The sequence below is a fragment of the Nuphar pumila genome, chromosome 3 (genome assembly GCF_984573655.1).
Source record: "Nuphar pumila chromosome 3, dmNupPumi1.hap1.1, whole genome shotgun sequence".
Lineage (NCBI taxonomy): Eukaryota > Viridiplantae > Streptophyta > Magnoliopsida > Nymphaeales > Nymphaeaceae > Nuphar > Nuphar pumila.
The window spans coordinates 146,887,810-146,903,077 of NC_143251.1; the positions used below are offsets into that span (position 1 = coordinate 146,887,810).

The 15,268-nt window shown below is 40.0% G+C and overlaps 1 protein-coding gene across 1 annotated transcript; it reads right to left on the reverse strand.

Moving 5' to 3' along the window:
- Window positions 1-12,150: 12,150 nt before the first annotated feature.
- LOC149844332 (protein LURP-one-related 8-like) lies at window positions 12,151-13,419 on the reverse strand. The gene is made up of 2 exons (XM_090002143.1): window positions 13,105-13,419; window positions 12,151-12,997 (listed from the first exon to the last, which is right to left on the reverse strand). Exons 1-2 carry the CDS (start codon window positions 13,351-13,353, stop codon window positions 12,599-12,601), a joined length of 648 nt encoding a protein of 215 aa, XP_089858269.1. The 5' UTR covers window positions 13,354-13,419; the 3' UTR covers window positions 12,151-12,598.
- Between the last annotated feature and the right edge of the window lie 1,849 nt (window positions 13,420-15,268).

A 15,268-nucleotide genomic window follows, 5' to 3' on the forward strand; every position in this document is an offset into this window, starting at 1 on the left:
AGGAGATGCCATGGGTTTGTGCCTCCGTGACAGTGATGGTACAAAGCGTGGCTTGAAGTTGGGTGTACCACCCAGTGGGCAGATGTGACATCAAGGGTTTTTCCCAAGTGTGGGCCTACATACGTTGAACCAACCAACCTAGGTTAGGGCTTCATTCATGTGATCTAATCCAGATGGACTCTATGATATCTCATATGGTATGATACATTATATAGAGAGACTTACCATGTCTACAACTCTGTAATGGGTTGAGTTGGAGACAGACACCTAAATACATTAGGTTATGGTTCTCAAGCCTTATATATAAACCCTTCTTTTTCAGATACTCCATTGTCAGAAAGAGATTTAGTCTCTCTCATAAGGTTTAGAGAAAAAAATGGTCACATATACAGGTTTTGGAAGATCATACCTGTCAATGATCAACCAAAGCGTTATGAATTCAAGTATCACTTTCACTTTCAATTTTATTCTGTTTTTTATTTCAACGGTTTACCGAGAAGATGTATTCGATCCTGCTTTAGTTTTCAATGGATTTATGAACCCAACAACTGGTATCAGAGCACATGTTCTCGTTTAATCATTGAAACATATTTTTTTTATGTTTCATTTTCCTTCGGCATCGATCTTTTGATCGGATTCAGGGCATGATCGAGAGACGATCGATTGACCCTCTTCTTGCGCATTTTTTGGTCATGCCCGGTCTCTACTAGAATTGTTCGACCCTCCTATTTTTTGATCAGGACGATGGAGGGGCCGAACGACCCCTTCCCATTTCAGTTTTGGTCAGGGGAAGAGCCGATTGACCCAACCATGATTCAGAAAACTGGGGTGGGTGCCGGCTGGGCCTCCGCCTGATCACCCTCGTCGAACGACGCCCGACAGTGGTGGTCCATGTATTATGATCACCCAGCAAACCCTGGTTTCATTTTCAGTTTCAAGAAGGGTCATTCGGCCCCTCCATCTCATCAGGTGACAAGGGCAAAACTATCGACAGGTTTTCGACGGTACACTCACGCCGGATGGCGCCCGACAATGGAGGTTGGGCTTTCAGTTTGCCCAAGTTGCCGGTGGGTGATTGAATGCAGGTTGTCGATGGATGGGACACTTTGTTCGCCTAGTCATCGTCCAGTGTCCAGCGACGATGGTGAGGCATTTGATTCGCCCCAGCTATCGTCGTTGGGTGACTCAGGGTTCAGAGTAGACGGCGATCAATGCTTATTCGGTCTTCCAGAAGGTGTTGAACTGAGATTGGCCTCACGACAGTGGTGCCAGGCCGATTTTCTGGCCTTCCGAGTGGTGGTCAACTCAATCAACCCTCATGGGTGGCATTAGGCTGTTTTGGCCATCAGGGAGCTCTAGGCTCATTTTTTAGCCTTTCAGGGGCGAGGGGAGAGGGGGGGGGGGGGGGGGGGGGGGGGGCTATGTTGGGTCTTTCGGTTGTGGCCAGACCGGGACTATAGAGGGCACTGAATTGGTTGAGTCACTATTTAGTAGAGGGGATTGAACCGACACAGTTTTTGGGCTTAGTTCTATTTTTAACAGAACCAGATGCCAGTTTGGCCCCTTTAGTAGGCTGATTCGGTCATCTAGTTTTGGCCGACCCGACCTCCTGTGCACATGGGTGGTTCAACCATTTGATTCTGGCCGACTTTCCCCCCTGTGCACATGGCCGGTTCAGCTAGGCCTGGGCCGTTTTGGTGTCGGTACACATGACCGGTTCGGTCCTGTGTATTATTGGGAACAAGCTCCTTTAGGTGACCTGAATCGAGTTCGGTAACCAGTCAGGCCGAACCGGCTCAGGTCTCGTTCAGAGATGGGGCTGCTGACCGGTTCAGTCCCCATTTGGTTTTAGGAGACTAAATCAGGCCAGCTGCATTGTTGTGCGGGTCAGGTCTTGTTGGACTCGACCCGGTGGTGCAGGCTCGTACCCAGATTTTGGCCAGACTCATGCATAAGTCTTAAAAAAATAAGGATTTTATAGGGCTATTTGGTGTACTTTATAGGTCATTTTGGTAGGCTATTTTTAGTAATCTTTCGGGCCACATGCATATTATAATTATATTTTTTTTATGTTCATGTGCATTCATTGACATATTTGAACATTGGTATTATTTCTGATTCTGCGTCTGATATTTTAAATTAAATTAATTGAATCAATATGTTGTCAAAGTAACATCTGTTGTATAGGTTAGTTCATTTTAGAATATTGTGATTGTTATGTATTTGCGGTTCATGCGAATAATGATCGGCCCAAAAGAATATTACTATTTGGTTGAACCCAAATGTATACTTTCAGTAATAAATATGGGATAATCATTTGGTTATCCATGTGAATAATGAGTCGGTCCAAAGAAAATCTTTTTGTTTGACATGACTGATTGTCCATATTTTGATTACTGTATTGAGAGTATCACTTACAAGTTGACACTTTTGTCTAAAGACTAAGTGTTGATGTTGTACTGGGTATCTTGTAATGGGGTTTACCATTGTTTAAATATGTTATTTTATATTATTACATGTGAATATAAATATTAATCATGAGTTTGTCTATTCTTTATTCAGTTTATACATCTGCTTCTATGATATCTGCAAACATTAATTTCATCCTTGTTTTGAGCGGTTCCAATTTTAAAAACTAGAAAGAAAATGTTATGATTATGCTTGGTTGTATGGATTTTGATCTTACACTACGAGAAGATCAACCACCTGCTCTTACGGATAGAAGTTTTACTGAGGACAAAAAGAACTCTAAGCAGTGGGATCGATCTAATCGCATGTCTCATGATCATGAAATATGCAATTCCTGAATCTTTCAGGGGCACCATGTATGAAGAGGCAAATGTCAAACATTTTCTTGAAGAAATTGAAAAACATTTTATGAAAAATAAAAAGGCTGAGACAAGTACTCTTCTTTTGAGTCATGTCTCAATGAGATATAAGGGCAAAGAAAACATTTGGGAGTACATCATGAAAATGCCTCATCTTGCTTCAAAACTTAAGGCACTAAGGTTAGAGTTGTCTGAGGATTTACTTGTACACTTAGTTTTGATATCCCTTCCTGCAGAGTACAGTCAATTTAAGGTCAGTTATAACTCCAAGAAGGAAAAATGGACTCTTAATAAGATTATTTTGGGCCTTTCGGTTGTGGCCAGGTCGGGACTATAGAAAGCACTGAATTGATTGAGTCACTATTTGGTAGAAGGGATTGAATCAACACAGTTTTTGGGATTGGTTCTATTTTTAACAGAACCAGAGGCCGGTTCGACTCCTTTAGTAGGTTGATTCGGTCATTCAGTTTTGGCCAACCTGACCTCCTGTGCACATGGGTGGTTCGACCATTTGATTTTGGCTGACTTTCCCCCTTGTGCACATGGCCGGTTCAGCTAGGCCTGGGCCATTTTGGTGTCGGTACACAGGACCGGTTTGGTCCTGTGTATTATTGGGAACAAGCTCCTTTAGTTGACCTGAACCGAGTTCGGTAACCAGTCAGGCCGAAGTGACTCAGGTCTCGTTTGAAGATGGGGTTGCTGACCGGTTCAGTCCCCATTCAGTTTTAGGGGACTGAATCGGGCCAGCTGCAATGTTGTGCGGGTTAGGTCTTGTTGGACTCAACCCGGTGGTGTAGGCTCATACCCAGATTTTGGCCCGACTCATGCATAAGTCTTAAAAAAAATTAAGGATTTTATAGGGCTATTTGGTGTGCTTTATGGGTCATTTTGGTAGGCTATTTTCATTAATCTTTCAGGCCACATGCATATTATAATTGTAATTTTTTTTTATGTTCATGTGCATTCATTAACATATTTAAACGGTGGTATTATTTCTGATTCTGCGTCTGATATTTTAAATTAAATTAATTGAATCAATATGTTGTCAAAGTAACCTCTGTTGTATAGGTTAGTTCATTTTAGAATATTGTGATTGCTATATATTTGCGGTTCATGCGAATAATGATCGGCCCAAAAGAAGATTACTATTTGGTCGAGCCCAAATATATACTTTCAGTAATAAATATGGGACAATAATTTGGTTATCCATGTGAATAATGAGTCGGTCTAAAGAAAAGCTCATTGTTTGACATGACTGATTGTCTATATTTTGATTATTGTATTGAGAGTACCACTTACAAGTTGACACTTCTATCTAAAGACTAAGTGTTGATGTTGTACTGGGTATCTTGTAATGGGGTTCACCATTGTTTAAATATGTTATTTTATGTTATTACATGTGAATATAAATGTTAATCGTGAGTTTGTCTGTTCTTTATTCAGTTTATACCTCTGCTTCTATGATATCTGCAAACATTAATTTCATCCCTGTTTTGAGCGATTTCGATTTCAAAAACTAGAAAGAAAATGTTATGATTGTGCTTGGTTGTATGGATCTGGATCTTACACTACGAGAAGATCAACCACTTGCTCTTACGGATAGGAATTCTACTGAGGATAAAAAGAACTCTCAGCGGTGGGATCGATCTAATCGCATGAGTCTCATGATCATGAAATATGCAATTCATGAATCCTTCAGGGGCACCATATTTGAAGAGGCAAATGCCAAATATTTTCTTGAAGAAATTGAAAAACGTTTTGCAAAAAACAAAAAGGCTGAGACAAGTACTCTTCTTTTGAGTCTTGTCTCAATGAGGTATAAGGGCAAAGAAAACATTCGGGAGTACATCATGAAGATGTCTCATCTTGCTTCAAAACTTAAGGAACTAAGGTTCGAGTTGTCTAAGGATTTACTTGTGCACTTAGTTTTGATATCCCTTCCTGTAGAGTACACTCAGTTTAAGGTCAATTATAACTCCAAGAAGAAAAAATGAACTCTTAATGAGCTTATTTCACACTGTGTGCAAGAAGAGGATAGAATGAAGCAAGAGAAAACATAAAGTACTCATTTGACAATAACCTCTAAGGACAAATTTAAGAAAAAGAAAAGAACTAAGAAAGCTGCAGTTGACCCTCAATCGCAGAAGAAACAGAAAAGACATCAGGACTCAAAGTCTAGTTTTTTCTTTTGCAAAGGGGAGGGTCGCATGAAGAAGGATTGTACCAAGTATCATGCCTGGCGTGAGATGAAATGTATGCTCCTTTGGTTTATTTTGAAGTTCATTTGACTTCTATGCTCGAACACACTTGGCGGATGGATTCTGGTGCTTCCACTCACATAATTGTGTCTATGCAGGGTTGCCTAAATTGTCAGTTGCCAATTAATGTTGAAAGATTCATCTATATAGGCGATGGCAAAATAATTGAAGTTGAGGCAATAAACATATTTAGGTTGTTATTAAAGACTGGAAATTGTTTAGATTTGAAAAAAATATTTATTATATCATCTTTTAGGCAAAATTTGGTTTCTATTTTCATTTTAGATAAATACGGTTATTCTTGTTTATTTAGAAATAATGAATTTAAATTATTTCTTGATTCAAATCTTATTGGGATTGGTTCTTTATCTACAATTGATAACATTTACTTACTTGATATTATTGTCTCATTTCATGAAACCTTGCAACTAAGTTCTCATGGTACAAAACAAAAACTGACAAATGAGAATTTTGTTTTGTTATGGCCTAAGCGCTTAGGTCATATTTCTAAACAAAGAATTGAAAGTCTTGTGTCAAATAAGATTCTTGATTCCCTTGATTTTACTAACTTTGAGGTTTATATTAAATGTATAAAAGAGAAATGAACAAACATAAAAAAAATTAGGTTCCAAAAAGAGAACAGATGTCTTAGAACTAATCTATATAGGTATTTGTGGACTTTTTTCTACAGCTTCTTAGAATGGTCAACAATATTTTATTATGTTTATAGACAACTATTCTCGTTATGGGTACTTATATTTAATTCATGAAAAGTCTCAGTCTCTGAACGTGTTCAAATCGTTTAAGGCCGAAGTTGAAAACCAACTTGGCAAAAGAATTAAGGTTGTCAGATCTGACTGTGATGGTGAGTACTATGGCAGATATGATGGATTAGGTGAACAACGTCCATGGCCTTTTGTTAAATTTTTAGAGGAATGCGACATCGTCCCTCAGTATACCATGTCAGACACTCTTAGCATGAATGATGTTGCTGAAAGACGAAACATGACTCTTAAGGATATGGTAAGGAGTATGATTTCTCATTCTACCTTACCAGAGTCCCTCTCGGGAGAAGCATTAAAGACTGCAGCCTATGTTTTGAACATGGTACCCTCTAAAACAATAACCAAGACCACATACGAATTGTGGGCAGGTTGAAAGCCAAGTCTAAAACATTTTCATATTTGAGAATATCCAGCTGAGGCTAAGCAATACAGGCCATATAAAAAGAAACTGGATTCCAGAATGGTTAGCTGCTATTTTGTTAGGTATTCTTTAGATCTCCCTATCTAAAATTAAGTTTTTACTTCTGAAGTTCAAACTCAACAATCTCAAAAAATACCTCAAGAACCAATGTCATTAAGGAAGTCCACTAGAGAGGGAATAAGACAATTTCAGATGATTATATTGTCTTTCTACAAGAACATGAGGGTGATATTGGCCTAATGGAAGATGATCCAATCAACCTTTATCAAGCCACATAAAGTTCTAACTCTCAAAAGTAGATTGAAGCAATGCATGAGGAGATTAAATCCATGAGTGACAATGACGTATGGGATCTTGTCCCATAACCTGAAGGTGTGAAACCCATTGGTTGAAAATGGATATTCAAAACCAAAAGAGATTCAAAGGGTAATGTGAAAAAATATAAGGCTTCTCTTGTTGCAAAAGGGTTTACTCAAACGAAAGGAATTGACTATATAGAGTCTTTCTCTTCAGTCTCTACGAATGACTCTTTCAGGATTATGATGACACTTGTGGCTTATTATGACTTAGAGCTACACCAGATGGATGCTAAAATTTCATTTCTTAATGGGGACATCGATGAGACAATATACATAGTTCAACCGGAATATTTTGTCTCAGGCGATGCCAAGAAGATGGTTTGCAAACTAAAGAAATTCATCTGTGGACTTAAGCAAGCTTCCCGTCAGTGGTATCATAAATTTCATTAAGTTATCCTTTTGTTTGGTTTTGAGATAAATGTGGTTGATGAATGTATATACCATAAGTTTAGTGAGAGTAAATTTATTTTCATGATTTTGTATATAGATGACATTGTTTGCCAGTAATAATATAGGCATACTGTACAAAACCAAGAGATTTCTGACAAAGAAATTTAAAATGAAAGATCTTGGGGATGCCTCTTTTGTATTAGGAATCCAAATACATTGAGATTGTTTTGTAGGTATTTTTGGATTATCACAAAAGAACTATATCGAAATGATTCTAGAAATGTATGACATAAAGGATTGCAAACCAAGGGATACTCCTGTTGCTAAAGAAGACAAATTTAGTATCGATCAGTGCCCCAAACACCAGTCTGAAATTAAGGCTATGGAACAGATTCTCTATGCATATGTTGTAGGGAGTCTTATGTATGCTCAGGTATGTACGCGTCCGAATTTTAGCATACATTGTTGAGATGCTAGGCAGATATCTTAGTAACCCAGATATGAATCATTGGAAAGCAGCCAAACGAGTTATACCATATTTGCAAAGAACAAAAGGTTACATGCTCACATACACAAAGTCAGATCTGTTGGAGATGATTGAGTATTTTGATTCTGACTTAATGGGATGCCAAGACAATCGCAGATCCACATCAGGCTATGTTTTTTTGTTGGATGGAGGAGCTATTTTCTGGTGGAGTGCTAAGCAGACACGCATTGCTTCTTCCATCATGGCAACAAAATTTATGGCTTGTTATGAGGCATCCAACCATGGGATATGACTACGTAATTTTGTCACGAGGTTGTAGATTTTGGATAATGCTGAACGACCGCTAAAGTTATTTTGTGACAATAATTCAGTAGTGTTATATTTCAACAACAATAAGAGCTCGTCGAAGACAAAGCATGTTGACATTAAGTTCCTTGTTGTTAAAGAAAGAGTGCAGAATGGTCATATATCGATAGAATATATTGGCACAAACTCCATGATTGCAGATCCGCTTACTAAAGGTTTGTCACCCAAGGTCTTTCATGAGCATAATGCTCGCATGGGTGTTTTATCATTTTATGATATGTTGGTTTAGTGGGAGTTTGTATTTGGATGTTCTATGATATAATAAAGTTCTCTTTTGCCACTTTGGTATAAAGTTAAAGTTTCAGTTACATTCTGTATTCATTATATTGTGATCTCACTAAAGTTTTGAGTAGGACCAGTTGGAAATAGACATGTTTGATCACATTGCATGCAATTTTCATGTTTCACATCCATACTTGATCAATGTCATTCGGTTGTGTCAGTATACGTGATCATTGATGGGTCCAATTACGTTATTTGTAATAAGGACCACTTTAGTTCTATGTTGACATAATCAATTAACCAAATTGGTAGAGATATCAATTGATAAAACAATATTTTTGAGCTCATAAGGTTACAATGTGTTATTATAAGGTTACATATATGGCCCAAGTGAAAAATTATTAAAAAATCGTGTGGGCCTACATACGTTGAACCACATATTGTAAGATTGTCCTAGGTTCAGGCCCGGTTCATGTGATCTAATCAAGATGGGCCCTGTGGTATCTCATATGGTATGATACACTATCTGGAGAGACCTGTCATATCTACAACTCTTTAATGGGTTAAGTTGGAGACAGACACCTAAATACATTAAGTTATGGTCTCCAAACCTTATATATAGGTCCTTCCTCTTCAGATTTCTCATTGTCAGAAAAAAATTCAGTTTCTCTCATCAGGTTTAGAGAAAGAAAAATAACCACATATACAGGTTCTGGAAGATCATACCCATCAACGATCAACCGGAGCGCTATGGATTCAAGTATCGCTTTCGCTTTCAGTTTTATCCTATTTTTTATTTCAATGGTTTAACGAGAACATGTATTCGATCTTGCTTTAGTTTTCAATGAATTTACGAATTACCCTACAAGCCAATATGTGGTCGGTGATGGGAGAGTTTTTTCTTGGCCTATCAAAAAAAAATTGTGGCATCGTGCCACCTTACCTGTGCGCCTCGGTTAGGCCAATTCCAAATACTAATCGGATGCTTCAAAAGTTCACCATGCACCTCCCCTTCCTATCCCATGCATGAAGGTGCTGGTTAAGAGGTGCCATAGGCACCATACCTCCAACCGTTGACTACATAGGCCTGTTTGAGTCAATGAGGACATAGTTGGTCTTAGCTTATGCTTGACCCATCCCAACCAGTCAAGGGTTGAGTACAGCGAACATGCAACTAGGATAACTCATCCATGTTTTTTAAAAAAAGAAAATGATTGCAGGCCATGCTAGCCGGTTGTACCTACCCCGACTCTTAAGCAACTTCCAAATCTGGGGATGTAGCTCAGTTGGTAGAGCGCTCGCTTAGCAAGCGCGAGGTGGTACCCCGCATCTCCAAATCGTTTTTTACTATTCGTTCTTTGCCCCCAACATCACTGTAGCCTTTAGGGATAGAGAGGATATTTTGAGGACCATGCTAAACGCCTAAACCTGGTCATCACGTTACACGTAGTCTCTGAGTTTTCTTTTAAAGTTCAAATGAACATTGGGCTTTCTTTGTTACTTGAGTCGATAGCTGAATCACGGGGCTTCGATATAAAGCCAGATTTTTTTTTTTTTAAAGGGTACAGTTCACGGATGAATAAAAGGGATTTGTAGGTACGAAACTTTTGTGCTATGAGAACGTCACCGCCCATTCAAGCGATCAATGGCTGCTATTATAGCAGCTTAGCTTTAATTTTTTAAAATATTACCTCCAACCCACTAAAGTTTAGATATTAGGTATTTACAACATAGCATTTGACACCACATAAAATGCCTTTATTGGCACATAAAATGTCAATATTAACCTTCGCGTGTTATCGAAGAAAAGAAAACAAAAAAAACTACGTCCAACTTGCGCTGCAACGGCGCTTTTTGGTAGGGCGACTTGTGACAATGTCACCAAGTTGACGGGACGTCACGAGTTGGAAACATACGGGTGGCGTCTCTTGCCCAAAGGTCGAAGCTGGGTGTACTCCTTGATGAACAGAAAAACTTCCTCAAGCAGTTTTACTAATCCGAGGCCAGCCAATGTGCTGTGGGTGATGTTTTTTTATTTTTATTCTTTTCCTTGGATTATAAAAAAAATAAAACATAGAAGGATGTAACTTGGGTCGAGTATCTTCCTCAGAACTGATGACCCGACCCAACTCAACCCTGACTCACGTAGATCCCTTTCTGCATAGTGCATAGTGGGATCTAAAATATAGATCTGTTTGGAAAACAGGTCAGCTCTTCATGAGTACAAAAATTATAGATCCCAAATCCAACTAAATGGATTTGGATTAGGGAGGATATCCGACTTGAATCCAAACGGTTACCATGTAGTGAATGTCTGATAACCAAGGAAACGTAGCGTATGGTTATACGATTATTTGATGCACACAAGATAAGACGATACGAACACGCAACAGTTATTCAAATCATCAAAACAAACAAAAAGCTACTCCATGACTGGCTGAATATTTAAGGGTAATTTACGTAAAGTCGCCTAATGATTGAAAATTTACATATAGCCACTTTAGCTTTCAAATATTTAAGATAAATGCCTACGTCTTTGAGAAATTATTCAGTTGTCTTGAATTAAACATATAAAATAATCATTTCATTGGTCAGTTATCCATATCCATGTTTGGTACTGTCTTTGCTAGGTTCGGTTAGACTCGGACCCAGTACCAGCACCTTAGTGTTGGATCCATAATTCGGGCTTACCTTTCTCACGAAACACAAAAAAAAGTAAAATTCTAAAGAAGTGATACCCGAAAGCATTTTTATTGAGAGACTCGAAAGTTGGCTCCCAACTTGTATAATACGTTCTTTCTATGTAGCTTGTGAAGGAATAATAATAGCAGCCAACCAGTAGCCTCACTCAACATCCTTGTGGTTGACGAAAATGATGCGTGGCATCTTTTAGGTGAACAGATGATGATGCCATGATAAATAAAATGCATGAAACGTACGAAAAAAAAGTAAACTTGATCAAAGGCATGAGGAAGGATAAACGTGTACAGAAATGGACTTTGACATGCGGTCAGAGTAAAGGATCAAGGAGTGCATTTTCCATTAGAACGGCATGTTCATTCATATTAATTACGTCGTTGTTAATCAAAGCCGCCATGGCTTGGTGGCTCATGAGCTTTCGATGAAACTGTGATGCAGACCTGAAAATCTTGTAAAACAGCGTCGATTTTGTTTGTCAGCCTTTTTATGAGAGGCTGGGTTGCTCGATTATTAAGTAAAATCGATCGGCACCATGAAAGATGTGGATGGTCAATCTCCCCAATGTCATCCCATCGTTAGCACGATGTTCTTTTAGCATAAAAAAGGCGCTACAAGGTTAGCACTATGAGAAAATATTTGCTTGTAACGAAGGTAAGCAACTATTGAGCTAGAAATCATAGATTCAAAACCACATAAATGTGTTCAAACTAAGGATCAAGCTTTTGATCGTACTTTTGTTATGTAAAAATGTGATGTTCTGAGTTATAAAATTTTGACACATTGTGAGCCGTTGATTTTTTTTGACCCGTTTAAAATTTTAATTATTTGTCATAAAAAAAAAAACCATGTAGGTCTCATCCTTTACATTTTGATCTACAAAAAATACAAAAATTTGAAGGAAAAAGTGATTTGTAATCGTTAGTTAGTTCTTTATATATATACGTCCTATCATTCAGAGAGCCTTTGAGAATTGACGTTTGTTTTATATTGTTCCGGTGATCCGTACGAATACGAATAAAATGGAATGCTGAATTTGTTTTATATTAACAGGGAGGGGAGAGAGGGTTTGAAAGTTTAAGATGGAAACAGGGAGAGACGACAATTTCTCCCTTTTTTCCTTTTTTTTTTACGCATCCGTTTTTGTTACTGGCCGATGCGCCAACCTTCCAACCACAACTGGTATCGTTCGTTTGTCGGTCGATAATATAAAAAATGAAATCAAATTCTAATGGTAGATGGTGGAACAAAAATTCTCACAAGTTAATTTTGTAAAGGAATTGCACTTTGAAGGGTCGTCTAACCATCCATGAATAGAAAAGAAAAAGATGCATTAGTGATTCTTTAAATGTCAAATCTTTCCAACAAATTTTATAAACAGGCAACCAAATCTTCCTTGTGGAGCATGATTAACCAGACCTCAAGGGGCAAGAAAGCAAGAAGGGGTAATTAGGAAAATCCTACCAAAACTTGATCGAGAAAGCCCTAGGGCGCTAAACCAAAAAACAAACAGCGCCACAAGAAGAAATTAAGAAAGTGGGGGGGAAGGAAAAAGAAAGAAAGAAGCCACCAGATCCTCTCCCGTCTCATCACCGAATACATGAGAGAAGCAGCCCTACTCTCTGAAGGCGACCATCTCAACCCTGTATGAGGCTAAGGCCTCCACTCGTCTCTGATGATGAACGCATGACACGAGCCACCATCACCATCGTCATAAACACAGTGTTGATAAGTTTCTTCATCTTCTTCGTCAAAGTTGAGTGTAGGTATAAAGAAAGATAAAGCTCAGGGAGAGGAGGAGGAGGACCATCGGGAGGTGAACATCTGGTCGAGCAGGAGCACCAAGGCCATGGCGTCGGCGGTGTCCATCTCTGGCTGAACGATTAGCCGGAAGACATCTGCTCCGAAAGCCACCCCGCCGGCCGCGGCCTCCTTCCGTTTGATCTCCGCCACCTTCCTCCGCTTGTCGTCGTAGACGGCGCAGCACCGCTGGGAGTAAGAGCCTTGGATCTCGTAGAGGGCAGCAGCCTTGGAGGAGCAGGAGCAGACGTAGGCAATGGTCTTCGACCCCAAGAAGTTGCCGTGCTTCTTCACGGTGAACTTGGGACGCCTCGTCGGCGACCCTCCTGCTCCTGATGCCACCTCCCCCTCGTACACCATCCACTGGTCCCCCAGGCTCAGCCTCTGCATATCAGTCAGTCAGTCAAGTCAGTTATGCCTACGCTTTTCGGGAAAAATGATGAGAGAGAGAGAGAGAGAAGGAAAAGGTCTAGTGAGTCTGTCTGTCTAACCTTTCGGCGGAGGGTGAGGAGTGGTTTGCCGGAGGCGTCCATGAGAACGACCTCACCCTTGGGTTCAGAGGCGTAGTTGTCCACCCGGAAGAGCAGGTTACCCTTTGAATCGAACACCGTGAAGCCGCTGCAATTGAAGAGCAGCGACTTCCTCCACACGGTCAGTGTCGTTGACTCCGATCGATCCGAGTAGGAGGAGGAGATGGCTCCTCTCACCTCCTCGGCCGCATTCGGGTACACCTTCGTCATGGCTATCACCGCTCGCTTGATCTATTTCGCTGATTCTTAGGCTACTCTTCAGACTCTTCACGCCCGGACTTTCAAGGGTTGGGGAATATTTATAGCTCGACTCTTCACGCACGTAGTGCGAGGAATATTCACTGGTGGGATGGAAGGAACTCTTTGTTTTTTTTTTTTTACTTTAAACATGTGGCTGTGCTTCGATTCGATTGGGGGTCTTAAGAGGATGACACGCGTCCAGGTACTGGGGCACCCTCGCATTATAAAATCAGGATAATCATCCGATACTTGGGGCCCAACCCAATAGTAATACCCTATAAGTCCAAGTAACTAACTACGCAATTATTTTTATTTTATTAATCTAAACCTCTTCCTGTCAATTTATTCATGATGAAAGCGACTAAAATGAGGTAACAAAAGGTGCAGTACAGCCATGGTTTAAGAGTAAGGCCTTTGGCTCTCTCTCTCTCTCTCTGACATTTATGCACGCTCGACATCACTCCTTAATTTTTTTTTCGATAAGCACACCCCTTAATTTATCTGTCGTTGCATCCTAAACAAAGAGAGTCGTCTAAATCAGGGCTGCTGCTTGTTCGATCGATAATGGTGGTTAATTTTTTTTTGCTTTCACCTTATGGTATTATATTTTCCTTGTCAAGATCGGCAACTAAAAGGATATATGGAGATTTACTCCAGTCATCTTAGTTAATTGAATGAGCAACAGAATAATATTACGGTTCTGGGAATGACTGAAACCCCCAAAGGTTCGTAATCCAAATATATCATGTTCATCCACCATATGGACCATGTGCTATAGGTGTCATCCTTTTCTGCAACCGTTGGATTATTGCAGCCTCTATTATCCTACCTTGAAATGAAGCCAAGGGTGTTGGTCCAGGCAAGAGGGACCATATGCCATCACTCATGTTCCACCAGATTCTGGGCACGCATATGCATATACGTACTCCAAGTTGGTGCAGGGATCTTTTGCATTAACAAGCGGATTGATGGCCTTGGGGTGGGTGAGTGGCATGAATCGAATCATTCATGTGGCGATCTTGGGACTCACGTGTGTCTCAATCTGTTTTGCTATCGGCTTGACATGTATTTTGGTATTCGATCGACCAAAGCCAACAAAAATTAAATGGAGTCCAGACCCAGCATTTCAATATCCACCAACATATCGGTAACAGATTGCAAAACCCAAACCGAGACCCGCATTCTAAGGAGAAAAGAATTTTAATTGGAAGTCTCCTAATATATGTGTATGGCCCCTTGAACTCCAAAGTCTCTGTGGGGTAGGGGTGGCGGGCGGTTGGGCATGGCCCAATGTGTGGGGGAGGCCTGCCTACCCACGTGTAACATGATGATTCGATGGAAATAAATTGATGCAAAGCAATGCATGAGAAAGACGGAATAATTAAAAAGGATGAGAGACGTGGGTGGAACCCTGATAAGGACAAGCACGAGGCCGACCCAATCTTCAAAATGATGCTGTTTCTTTCTCCACCCCTCCTCCCACTCACAACCAATTTCTTCCATCATTTATTTGCCGTCATGAATTTACCAAAACCCGTAGACTTTGAGGTGACAAAGGGTTTACCCGTCTACAAGAGAAAAAGAAGATGAAGCTATGCCCAATAAACCCTCAATTTTCAGTTGGGAAGATGTATGAAAGAGATTGGAGGAGGGTCCCGAATTCTGTGCTGACTTTTGTCTTAAAAAGTTGATTGCCGTCCATGCTCTTCTGCCTCTTCCTACTTGTCATTTTTGCCCTCCAATTATTCCTTGTGGAAAAGTAGGTGCCTCTCCGATAACAGTAATTAGAGTCAGTAGACAGAGCAGGTGGGAGGGCGGCACGTGGACGTCCAAATACAGTCTGAGACATATGACCTGCATTACAAAGGTCATATTCCCCTTCCCT